The sequence below is a fragment of the Lepus europaeus genome, chromosome 19, assembly GCF_033115175.1.
Source record: "Lepus europaeus isolate LE1 chromosome 19, mLepTim1.pri, whole genome shotgun sequence".
Taxonomy (NCBI): Eukaryota; Metazoa; Chordata; class Mammalia; order Lagomorpha; family Leporidae; genus Lepus; species Lepus europaeus.
Window position 1 is genome coordinate 34,502,568 of NC_084845.1, and position 12,694 is coordinate 34,515,261.

Here is a 12,694-nt window from a genome sequence, read left to right on the forward strand (position 1 = left end):
GGTGAACCAACGGCAAAAAGGAAGACCTTTCTCTCTGTCTCTCTCTCTCTCACTATCCACCCTGCCTGTCAAAAAAAAAATATATATATATATATATAAAAACTAAAACCAAAAATAAAAGGGGGGGGGAAGTAATGGCCAAAGGGAAGAAAGGATGATCTTGTATATTGATAACCAAGGTTCACTCTGAGTAATCTAGAATCATCTGCCTGCAGGGACCAGCTAGTACCCACATGGCAATGAACCCAAGTAAGCAAATCAGACCATATATGAGAAAAATGGTTTCTGAAAACACATAGTCCTTGGTCTGTCTTCTGTTTTCCCACTTTTGATAGAGACATGACATGCTAAACGTCCCACTTTCCTCCATCCCAGCAGAAGAAAACCAGCAACACAAACACGGAAATAAGTCAGCCCTTGGACTCAGTGCAAGGAGTAGCTGGGAGGGGTGGGCAGCATGGCAGGTGGGAGACTCGCATCCCTGTCTATCAGGGGCAGCCACTGTGAGCTCGAGTTTCCAGCTGCAAGTGCAGCTCCAGCACTACTAGATCTTCTGCATCTTTCAGAGAAGTCTGATTAGAGATTTTAAAATGAAATTTTCTCCTTTCCAATTTTTTTTTTTTTTGACAGGCAGAGTGGACAGTGAGAGAGAGACAGAGAGAAAGGTCTTCCTTTTGCCGTTGGTTCACCCTCCAATGGCCACTGAGGCCGGCGCGCTGCAGCCGGCGCATGGCGCTGATCCGAAGGCAGGAGCCAGGTGCTTCCTCCTGGTCTCCCATGCGGGTGCAGGGTCCAAGTACTTGGGCCATCCTCCATTGCACTCCCGGGCCACAGCAGAGAGCTGGTCTGGAAGAGGGGCAACCGGGACAGAATCCGACCGGGACTAGAACCTGGTGTGCCGGCGCCACAAGGTGGAGGATTAGCCTACTGAGCCATGGCGCCAGCCATCCTTTCCAATTTTTTTTAAAGATTTATTTATGTATTTGAAAGAGTTACACAGAGAGAGAAGGAGAGGCAGAGAGAGAGAGGTCTTCCATCCAATGGTTCACTCCCCAGTTGGCCACAACAGCCAGAGCTGCACTGATCTGAAGCTAGGAGCCAGGAGCTTCCTCCGGGTCTCCCACGAGGGTGCAGGGGCCCAAGGACTTGGGTCATCTTCCACTTCTTTTCTGAGGCCATTAGCAGGGAGCTGGATCAGAAGTGGGGCACCTGGGACACGAACAGCCACCTATATGGGATGCTGGCATTTCAGGCATCAGCTTTACCCTTTATGCCACAATACCAAACCCCCATTGATTTTTTTTCAAAAATATGGAATGCTTCACAAATTTGCCGTCATCTTTGTGCAGGGGTCATGCTGATCTCTGTATTGTTCCAGTTTGAATACATGTGCGTGGGAAGCAAGTACTCCAATTGTTAACAACTAACTCAAAACTACCAAAAATTGTGTAGGCCAAGCCAATAAATACCATGTATATCAAGTCATGTTCACTGGCCACTGGCTTGTGCCAAAATGACTTTGTCCCCGCGTTCCATAGGCAAGCCAGAGAAGAGGGGATGACAAGGCGCTGGATGTCCCAGCGGAGGCAATGGGATGGGGAGCCGTGCTGCAGCCTTGCACCCAGGCCCGACCTCCAAGACACTCACTACTCCATGACCAGCGTGCAGCTGTGCTTGCCCTCGAAGGCATCGTAGAGCTGGATCAGGTTCACGTGGCTGAGCTGGTTCATGATGTTAACTTCATTCTTCACATCCTCCTGGTAGAACCAAAGACAGGGGTAGCCAAGCAAATGGGCCAGCTGTGCCTCCCAAGACAGACACACACACACACACGCACACACACACACACACTCTTCCATCATCCTTCAATTTCCTGCCCTTGCACCAAGCCTCTGTGACTCACCACCCAAACCAGGCTCTTACAACATAACAGACTTTTGTCCAACCCACCAATTTCACAGATAGGAACCCTGAGGCCCAAGCAGGAGGGGGCCTTGTTGGTCAGGGTCCCACAGGCATCTTGGCAGAGCCATGCCTGAACACCCGCACTTGGACGAAGGAGTGTAAGGCGACTTGCTGACAGGAGCATGAGAGTCACGGGAAAGAGGCAGGAGAGGCAGTGGCCCTGCTCCTGGTGGAGGGGCCTGGGGCACGGAGGTGGGTGAAGGTGAAGGCCCAGAGGAGCCCTGACTCTGGCCAGAGGCTCCTGGTTGGCCCCCAGCAAATGTCTTACCCGGTCCTTGGCACTCTTCACTTTGATGATCTTGGCTGCCAGTGAAAGGCCGGTGGACTTCTCTGTGCACCTGTGGACCTGGCCAAATCGGCCCCTGTGGAGACACAGAGGTGACACGGGATGACAAGAGGCTTACCCCAGACACAGTGGGCCATGGGTCCCCCTGGGCTTCCTGCTCCTACTCTGTCCACACACACCCTGTGAACCATCCTACACCACAAGAATATATGAGTTGTCACCCCCACACCAAGGGCTCTCCTGACACCCAGAAGATCTCTCTTCACCCCATTTCATGGGTCAGTCTTATAACCTAAGGGAAAACCTCCTCACCCCAAACCACATATGTTATCCTGCACCCGATGTGGGCTATCCCTTGCCCCTATATCACATGGGTTATCCTGCACCCAGGGGATATCCCCTGCTCACATCATCCCACACAAGCTGTCTTGCACCCTAGAGAATGTCAGCTCTCCTGTATCCACACCCTGCACCTGCCCTCACCCAGGCCACAGGGGCTCTCCTGTCCTTTGGGGCTATGCCTTTCCCCCTCATGCTGTGCAGGACCTCCCTCTCCTACTCCTAGCTCAGCCAGTTCCTAGAGCTGCCCAGCAGTGTGCCGGCTCAGTTCTATGCCCACTGCACCTGCTCCCACTCTTAACAAAGCAGAGGGCCACCTACCCGCCCAACACTTCATGCTGGCGCACTGTGTAACCCGCTGAGATCGACGTCTCCTTAACGCTCACCACCCGGTGTTCAAAAGGGGCAGGCGGGGCTGGACTGTCATCTGTTTGGGAGACAACACAGAACCTGTGAGCCAGGAGTCCCACTTGGTCCACCGATTGACAAGCCCTCAGCCCTCTGTACAGCCCTGGTATTTGAAATACTTAAGAATCGTCTCACTGAGAGCAGGTGCTATATATAGCACAGCATGTCAGGCCCCTGCTTGGAACACCTGCATCCCTTATGGGAATGTCGGGGATGGAGTCCTGCCTCCACCTCAGGTCCAGCTTCCTGCTGAGGCACACACTTGGAGGCCAGTCCAAATACCAGCAGCCAGAGCTGGGACAGGTCAGAGCCAGGAGCCCAGAGCTCAATCTGGGTCTCCCACGTGGGTAGCAGGAAGCAGGTGCTTGAGCCATCACCTCTGCCTCCCAGGGTGCACACTGGTAGGAAGGTGGAACAGAAGCAGAGCAGGACTTGACCCAGGCCCTCGATAGGGCCTTTTCAAGCCCTGTCTTAACCACAGCATCTTAACCGCTGTGCCGAACGCCCACCCCACATCTTCCTGGCCTCCATCTAAAGCGATGCCAGTGATGAAACTACAAGGTAAGTGGGTGGCACGAGCAACTCCAGCCACATAGGGCCCCACCTCCCCTCCCACCATGGCCACTGCAAGTTCTGTGTCTCTGCACCTGGGTCTCCTGGACCTGGAGGCTGTTTGCAAGCTGTGGACTCCTCCAGATCCACATTATTTGCCCCTGAGTAAGGCCCCCCAGGAGCAGGGCCTCCAAACTCTGACCTCAGAGCCCGCATGAAACCAGACAACAGCATCACTTACCCAGAATCACGCCGCCAGCCTCGGCACCGGGGGGCGTTCTCCCTTCTGCTTCGCCTCTCCCAGAGGCCCCAGCTGTGCAGTCCTTCCTGGGCTCAGGGTGTCCTGCTCCTGGGCCTTTGTCCTGCAGCAGGCCCAGGTCTCCAGCAGCATTGTCTCCTGTGTTCCTGCTGGCTGAGTGTGGCGCCATGACCGCCTCGGCCCCAGGCCCTTGCTCCTCCTCTGCTTTTGCAGCCCCATCGCTGCTCCTCTCCTGCAGGGAGGGAAGCTCTCTGGCTCCTCTGGGGGTCTGTTCTCCTGACTGAGTCCCAGGGTCTTGGGGGCAGCACCTGGGCCCGAGTGGGGCAGCCGCTGCAGCCTCTGCAGGGGGTGTGGATCTGGGGCTGCCCCCTCGGGTCACCAGCAGCTCCCCAGGAGTATCCATCTCTTGCACGTGGATGGAGATCCTGGGGCAGACAGAAATATGGCCCTGAGGTTAAAGACAACCACCCTGGAGTCAGATCAAATACCTACTGCTGTCGCTCACTGACAGTGGCCTCTTGGCCTCAGTTTTCTCATCTGTAAAATAGGGGCCTTAGGCTGTTATAACAATAGTTTCAACTTGTGGTTGAAACCAGTAAATTCCAATCCCTGCCTCTGGCATTCCTGAGCACTTCCACCCAGACAGGACCCGGAGGCACAAGACTGGCTCCCATGATAGATGGTGTCCTTGGGCTTGAGACAACCAAGGGAAGACAAGGGTGATGGCTTGATGTCTCCTGAGGCCCTTGAAAACCTGCTTCAGTCCCAGGAGGATTGTGGCCTGCAGGTGGGAGACCTGGGTTCTTCTCACCCTGCTCTGGGCCTCAGTTTCCCTTCCAGCTAAATGAAGATGAGAAATTATGCCAAACATCACACTGGAAGCCCCAGGTCAGATGTAGCTGATTAGAATCAGGCAATTAGTGTCAGCGCTGTGATGTAGGCGCTTAAGCTGCCCCTTGCAATGCCTACATCCTGTTTAAGAGTGGAGGTGAAAGTCCCAGCTCCTCTGCTTCAGATCCAGCTCCCTGCTAAAGCATCTAGAAAGACAGCAGATGATGGCCCAAGTGCTGGGAGACCCACATGGGTTTCTTGACTCCTAGCTTTGGTCTGGCTCAGCCCTGGCTGTTGCAGTCATTTGGGGAGTGAACCACTAGACGGAATCTCTCTGTCAAATAAACAAATCTTTAAAAACAAATCAGGCAATAGCTCCTAAAGGATTGGACTTTGTTTCTCTCAAGAGGACAAGAGAGCTGCAGCCCCAGTGGCTGCAGAGCAGCTCCCCGCTCCCCTCAGGCCCAACCCACCCTGGCAAGGCCCAAACCCACTTCATTCATTTTCACTACACAAACACCGCAGCATTGGGTTTGTGACCCCAGCTGGGGGCCAGGAAAGGCCCTCTGAGCCCTGATGCTCCAAAGGAGGGAGCCTGACCCGGACAGCCACCTCCTGCCCGGGCTCAGATCCCCGCTCAGAGTCAGCCCTGACTCTGACTGCCCCTCAGTGGGACTTCTTTTTGCAGAATCACAGTGCCCCTGCCATGGGTTCTATGGGTTGACGGGTGGGGAGGGACAGTGTCTGGCATGGCCCAGTCTTGAGCAGGAAGCCAGGTGGCCTCAATTTTGGTCAGAGTGTTGGATACTTTGGACAAAGCCCAGCCTCCATCCCCTCCTCTGACAACAGGAATGGTTACACTTTACAGGTGCACTCAGAGGGTCAAATAAGAGGGGAAAGCACAAATGCAGGGTTCAGAAAGTGGGGCCTTGGAGCAGGCGTGCGGCACAGCAGGTTAATCTGCTGCCTGCATCCCATGTGTGCATCGGCTCAGGTCCCAGCTGCTCCACTTCCAATCCAGAAAGCAGAGGAAAATGACCCAGGTACTTGGGCCCCTGCCACCCATGTGGGAGACCCAGTTGAAGCTCTTGGTTCCTGGCTTTGGCCTGGCCCAGCTCTGGCTATTGGCAGCCATTTGGGGAGTGAACCAGAGGATGGAAGATTCCCTCTCTCTCTTTCGCTCTCTCTCTTTCTCTCCCTCCTTCTCTCTTTATATACATATAAAACTTTGATTTTTAAATAAATAAGTTAATCTTTTTATTAAAAATGTAGAGCCTAAAATAGCGCAGTCACCATGGGAAACCACAGAGAGCCTTCAAAAGTTCACAGTAGAAAAGAGAACTGAAAGTAGAGATACCATATGTCCTGGCAATTCCACTTCTTGGAATCAAAAGCAGGGGCTCCAGAGATATTCGTACACCTGTGTTCATAGTGGCCTTATTCACAGTAGCCAAATGTAGAAGCTACTCAAATGCCCACTGATGGACAAATGGATAAACAAAATGTAGCAATACGCACAATGGATTATTATTCAGCCTTACAAGGGGAATCCTGACACCGGCTACAGCACAGCTGGACCCTGTGAACATCATACTAAGTGAAGCATAAAAGGACAAATTCTGTATGACCCCATTTCTTTCTTTTTTTTTTTTTTTGACAGGCAGAGTTAGATAGAGAGAGAGAAACAGAAAGGTCTTCCTTTTTCCATTGGTTCACCCCCCAAGTGGCCACTACGGCCAGCGCGATCTGAAGCTTCCTCCTGGTCTCCCATACAGGTGCAGGGCCCAGGGACCTGGGCCATCCTCCACTGCCTTCCTGGGCCACAGCAGAGAGCTGGACTGGAAAAGGAGCAACCGGGACAGAATCCGGCGCCCCAACCGGGACTAGAACCCGGGGTGCCAGCGCCATAGGTGGAGGATTAGCCTAGTTAGCTGTGGCGCCAGCCTGTATGACCCCATTTCTATGCACTATCTGCAGTAGAAGGGTGAGTACCTCTGGGGAGAGTAGGAAGCTGTTTAATGCGTATAGAGTCTTAGTCTGCAAGATGGGCAAGTCCGAGAGCTCTCGAGCTTGCAACACTGAGAACACACTTGCTACTGAACCTCACACTGGCTAAGGTGGCAGACCGTATGTTAGTCCTTTTTGTCACAATACAAAGAAGAGAAAGAGAGGGAAGCTGAGTCATCAGTGCCTGCCCTGATGCATCTGAGACTCGGCAGCCCGTCCACAGCCACACATGGGGCGTGCGGCACCGGGCAGGAGACAGAGTCCTTTCAACACTGTGCCCCTTCAGACCAAGTATGGGTCAGGGATGACAATGTAGGATGGGAAGTGTTGCATTCAACCCAAGCCAAGCCAGACCTAGCTCGGGCCTCATCCCCGAACCAGGGACATAGGGGACTGTGGCAAGCCAGTCACTGGAGGAGTAGCCAGGGGGTCAGCAGAGGCCAGTGGTCACTGCTCATTTTCAGGTGGGCACAGGAGGACCCCAATGCCGATGCCATGCAGTTCCACGCCACTCTAAGCTTTTGTACACACCACACAGCATGCCCACAGCAGGCATTGCTAATCAATTACTGCATTCTGTGCCACCAAGTCCAGAGAACGGTCTCGGGATCCTCCACACTGCCAATCAGAGCAGTGTAAGAGACAGTGGACTTCAAACATCCATTCACGAGGTGAAGAAGAGCAGGTGGTGATGTCTCCATTTCCTCAGCCCCACTGCAGGCCCCATGTGCCCAAAAGTCAGCTCCAGGCTGAAGCGGAGACGGAGATCCTATCTTCCCACTCAGGATCTTCCTGGGACCCCTCACAAGTTCATGGAGAGTTCACCCCCAGCTCCAGATTCCACATTTAGAGCCTTGGCCCCGCTCCAGGGGCGCCTGCCAGGAATTCCTCTCTCCAGCCTGTCAGGGCTCCAGGGAGGCTCTCATTTCCTTCCAGAACAAAGGCAGACAAAAGATCGAGGCTTCTCTGCCAATCACCACAGCAAACACAGACATCAGATCCCCTCCCAGAGCCAGGCCACGGGGTCTTGGTTATAGGTCAGGGCAGCCCGGGGCAGACACAGGCCCCTCAAGAGAAACACAGTGCCCTTCAGCAGGCCGCTGGGTAACCTGCACCATCCCCAGGGATGTGCTGCCCACAGGGCTCCGGGGACAGCGGCTCTCCATTCTCCTACCCTGCGTCTGCTGAGCACAGCTCTGAGGCTGCACCTGCTGGGCCAGGGCAGCTCACACAGTTCCACCTTCAGACCCTCCAGCATCATCCTCCCCAGAGGCCCTGGGTTGACTCAGCTGGCACCTATCTCCCACCTCTGAGGGTCCCGTCTTTCTCTCCCTGCCACATTATTGAAGGTTTCATCCAATTCCAGCCTAAGGGGCAGGGTGGTGCAGCGGTTAAGGGCACAGAGTCTGGATCCAGGAACCTGGATTCGGATCCCAGTTCTGAATCCCCGGCTGTGTGGTGGCCCCAGGCACTTTGAGCCTGAGCTTCCTCGTCAATAGGATGAGGATGACAATCGTGCTCACGTGAAATGAGACGAGGCCTGTGAAATGCTCAGCTAATGCTGGGCCACCGGGAAGCGCTCTGAGCTCCATCTTTTAGCCGTTGTTACTGAGCTAAGAGCTGGTGGCACTCAGCGCTGCTCCCCACTGTAGTCACTCACTGCTTCTGACTCACTCTGGACCCACGGACTCAGAATCTCTGGGCACTGGGTTTTTATAATCCCTCAAGCAGTTCTGTCGGACAGCAGACAGTCAGTGCTCTTTGCTCCCACGTGCAGAGTCAGCCTTCTCTCTTCCCCTCGGGCTAGCCTAGCACAGTACACTAACCCCAACAGCTGGCCCATTGGTCATGCTCCAGCAGAGGGGATGCACTACTCCTTCCATCGCCCCCTTACCTTGGAGATGTTTCTCCAGCACTGGGAGCTGTCCTGACCACAGCTGGGAGCCCTGGGAGCCCTGAGGGCTGGGGCCTGGACCCTGAAGTCAGCTTCATGGCCTCCTCTGAGGGCTGTGGCCCAGGTTTGCTGGGCGATGTTCCTCGCCCAGCACTTGGAGCAGCCTCCTGGCTGGCAGGAACTTCACTGATCCTGTCGGGTGCCACAGCCAGTTCCGGGTCAGTCCTGGGGTTCTCGCTGGATGTCGTGGGAGCTTTGGCTTCTGTGTCTGGGGGCAGCTGCAGGTGATCAGGGGGCACCTGGCCTGAGCCAGGAACTCCATCTCCCTGCCCTGGTGAGGCCCCCGCCTGTGTGAGGAAGCCAGCTCCCATCCCTGAGGCGCTGACGGGGTGCAATCTCTCCACTGTCCCCTCTGGCAGGTCAGCCTTCTGGCTCTCTACAGGAAAATAAGCAGGATAAAAAGGCACTCCTATTTGAAGGAGTTTATCACAAAGACCCTGCAAAGCATAGGCACAAGGTCACTCAGTGTACCATGGTTATAACTGCGGAAGACTGGAAAAATCCCACAGGACCACCAGGAGAGAGTGTGTTGATCCACTGAGTAGATGTGTTGCACAGCCATAGCGAATGGTAAAATGGAGAAGTGAGTATCTCCACATGCAGCTGTGGAGTGACATCAAGGTGAGCCGTGCATGTTACTGCTATGGTTTGGATGTGGTTTGTCCCTCCGGGATCCATGTGCTGGGAGCTTGGTCCCAGGCTGGTAGTACTGGGAGACGGTGTGAACCTTGAAGATGAGGGGCTTAGTGAGAGGTCCTTCGGTCTGTTGGGGGCATGCCCTTGAAGGGATTCAGTTCTTTCTTTGTAACCCCTCAGTAATTCTCACCAGGGGGTTGTTACAAAAGCCTGAGCCTGGCCCCACCCAGTCTCTCCACTTCCTGTCTGGCAGTGTGATCACTTAATTCCCACGCACTCCTGCCATTGCCACCCACCATGTAATACAGCCAAGAGGGCCCCACCAGAGCTGCTCCATGCAGACCCTGGAATCTCCAAAACTGTGAGCTAAGTAAACCTCTTTTCTGTATGAGGTTAGCCCATTTCAGGTAGCTCATTATGGTAATACAGGACAGACCAGTACAGTATCCTGCTTATCTAAGAAGGGAGAAATTGTGGGAATCTAGACTTCCAAACACTTATCATGTGGTCTTGATATAGTAGACCTCAAAGGAAAAATAAGACAAAATGTTTTAAATGGTTACATATGGGTGGAGGAAACAGGGTACTAGGAACAAGTACAGAAGTTAGACTTCTCTTAATACATACATTATTTTAAAACTTGACTTTGGATCCATGTAAATATTATGTAAAAGTATAAAAGAAAATTAAACTTAAGAGAGCAATCCATAAACATTTAAAGGAAAATGAAATAAATCAGCCTAGGAATCAAGTTGGTGGCATAGCCCACACAGAAAGGCGCTATTCCAAGTGATGCAAAACATAGCATCTCACTACATGTCTCTTGAAGGATATACATAAAAGGCAAAAAGAGTGCAAAGAAAAACAACCAGCAGCAGTGGCTTCTGCAGTTGTTCAGGGATTATACTGTGAGTGGCATGGCTGGTGTGTTTGCTGTGAAACACTTGTGTGTGCAAAATCAGAGATGGGAAATGGGGCCTCACTCACCTTCCCAGGGGCCCCTGATGTCGGCTTGTACACCTCTGGTGCTTAACGCATGCTTGGGTTTTGCTCCCTTCTCTTCAACTCGCTCTTTGCTCTAAAATAACAACCATAAAAACTGTTGTTATTATCGCCAATTTCATCCTCAGGCCGCAGACTTTGTTGAGCTCCTGTGCTCTGGTGATTTTGCTCAGTCTCATGGTGATATCAGAAGGTGGATATTGCCATTGTCATCTTAGAGATAAGGACATGGAAGCCTTCCAAAGGTCATAAAACTTATTTTTTAATGATTTATTTATGTATGTATTTGAAAGGAAGAGTGACAGATCGAGAGAGAGAGAGAGATTTTCCAACCACTGGCTTACTCCCCAAGTGGCCATAGTGGCCATGGTTTGGGGCCAAGCCAAAAAGCCACTAACCAGGAACTCCATCCTGGGCTCCCAAATGGGTGGCAGGGACCCAAACATTTGCACATCCTCTGCCGCTTTCCCAGGTGCATTAGCAGGGAGCTAGATTGGAAGCAGAGCAGCCGGGATGCTGGAGTGTTGAAAGCAGCAGCTTAACTGGCTGCACCGCAATGATGGCCAAGGTGATAACACTTAACAGAGGAAGACACTAGTTTAAAACCCAGAACCCAATCCTTTCTAATACTTTACTATTTTGCTGATGACAAACAGACCCAGCCCCTGACAGAGGACTCTAAACAAACTGGTCCCCAAAGGCTTAGACCAAGGATAGAAACCAAACTTACTCTTAAAATGTCAACTCAGGTCAGTTGTTCATGACTACCAGAGTGTTGGTTCAGGTTGGATTCCAAAGTCAAATAAGTCGATACTTTGGGGAAAGCGCCACAGCCAGTTAGTAATGTCTGCCCAGGGCTGCGTGCGTGGGTCTCACGGTAGCCAGAGTGTGGGATCTTGAGCCAGCCTTGCTGAGTTTGAATCTCACCTTCACCCCTTGGCGCCAATCTTTTTTATTTCATTTTTTTTAAAATTTTTTAAGGAATACAAGTTTCATAAGTACAACTTTAGGAATGTAGTTATTTGTCTGGCCCTCCTACCTTTCCTCCTTCTACCCCTCCCCTTGCCAGTCCCATTCTCCATTAAGATTCATTTTCAATTAACTTTGTACACAGAAGACCAACTCTATACTAAGTAAAGATTTCAACAATTTACACACAAAAAAACTGTTTGGGAACAAGTTTTACAGTTAACTCTCATAATTCGACTCATTGAAGACAGAAGTCCTACACGGGGAGTTAGTGCACAGTGACTCCTGTTGTTAATTTAACAATTAACATTCTTATGTATGACGTCAGTGACAACCCGAGGCTCTTGACATGAACTGCCTAAGCTACAGAAGCCTTTTGAGTCCACAAACTCAAAATCCTTAAAATCTCTGCATCTCACTTACCTCATCTGTAAAATAGGGATAATAATATTGTATGCCTTGCAGAGTTAGTGGGAGGCTTGGGAGAGTTAATTTATGGGATGTTCTGAGAAGTGTGCACAGTACATAGTACGTGCTCAATAGTTCTGGTGATTTTTGTCTCACTAAGTTGGCATCAAATAAGCCCAATGTGTAGGGATGCTCGGGGCCTGGCCCAGAGCAGCTCAAAACTTTCTCCTTAACCCTGAATGGGTTGCTCCTGCTGGGTGGCAGCCTGCACGCACTTCCACTTCTGAAACAGCCAGCAGCTGCATCCATCCAGCAGTGAGCTCTCACACAACGATTCTACAGGGCCTGACCTCCTGCTGGGTCCCCTTGATGCTTCTGGGGGGTCTGAGCCCAAGACAACTCCTGGCCAAGTCATAACGGCAGCTCTGGTCACAGCCCAGAGCCTGGGCTGACCCCCAGGCACAACACACTCATCCACTAACGGCCTCTCTTCTGCCTGGCCACAGAAGCCCTTAGCTGGGAGCCAAGAGGCCAAAAACAGCTCAGGATACATTTTGTTTGGTTTGCACAGCATTTTTAAATGTTTAATTTGTTTCAACATGTGAAATGTAGGGGACTTTTACATCAAAATTCTAGGATGCCTTTGGGGGTGACAAAAAGGTTCTCTTTTTATTGTTGAACTGTACATTTAAAATGTGCATTGATTGTGTGCAGTATATTGTATATAAATAATACCACCATGGAGTAATCATAATTATACTTTAGAAAAATTGACTAGAAAAAAAATTATAGGTTTCCAGCTTCTCTTGAAAAAAAAAAAAAAAAAAACAATCTGAAGATCTAGCAATTCTAGGTCCAAATGGCAAAAAATTGGCTGGGGCAGTCCCCTCCAGCTGGAGCCTCACCTCTCCAGAACATTCCCTGACCCCACAGCGGAGGGTTGATCCCACCGTTTCTCCTCCTCTGCGCCCACTTCTCTCAGTCCCACTATATGCTCACCCCTCTGGGATTCCAGGGCATCAGATTTCGCCCTCTTAATGGTAAGGACACAGCACAGGGAGAACACACAGCCCAGCGC

At 51.7% G+C, this 12,694-nt stretch overlaps 1 protein-coding gene and 1 non-coding gene across 4 annotated transcripts in view; both read right to left on the reverse strand.

The window, feature by feature from the left end:
* The window catches only part of MYLK3 (myosin light chain kinase 3), a 56,418-nt gene that overhangs the window by 22,596 nt on the left and 21,128 nt on the right, over positions 1-12,694 (reverse strand). For all 3 annotated transcript variants that reach the window (XM_062176836.1, XM_062176835.1, XM_062176834.1), the window contains exons 2-7: positions 10,225-10,315; positions 8,542-8,977; positions 3,792-4,234; positions 2,912-3,017; positions 2,234-2,327; positions 1,648-1,757 (exon numbers count right to left, since the gene is read on the reverse strand). In XM_062176836.1, coding sequence (XP_062032820.1) covers positions 1,648-1,757; positions 2,234-2,327; positions 2,912-3,017; positions 3,792-4,234; positions 8,542-8,977; positions 10,225-10,315 — 1,280 coding nt within the window. The remainder of the gene's footprint in view (positions 1-1,647; positions 1,758-2,233; positions 2,328-2,911; positions 3,018-3,791; positions 4,235-8,541; positions 8,978-10,224; positions 10,316-12,694) is intronic.
* On the reverse strand, positions 1,306-1,408 carry LOC133748949 (U6 spliceosomal RNA). Its single transcript, XR_009864545.1, has one exon. It is a non-coding gene; the product is annotated as a U6 spliceosomal RNA (small nuclear RNA).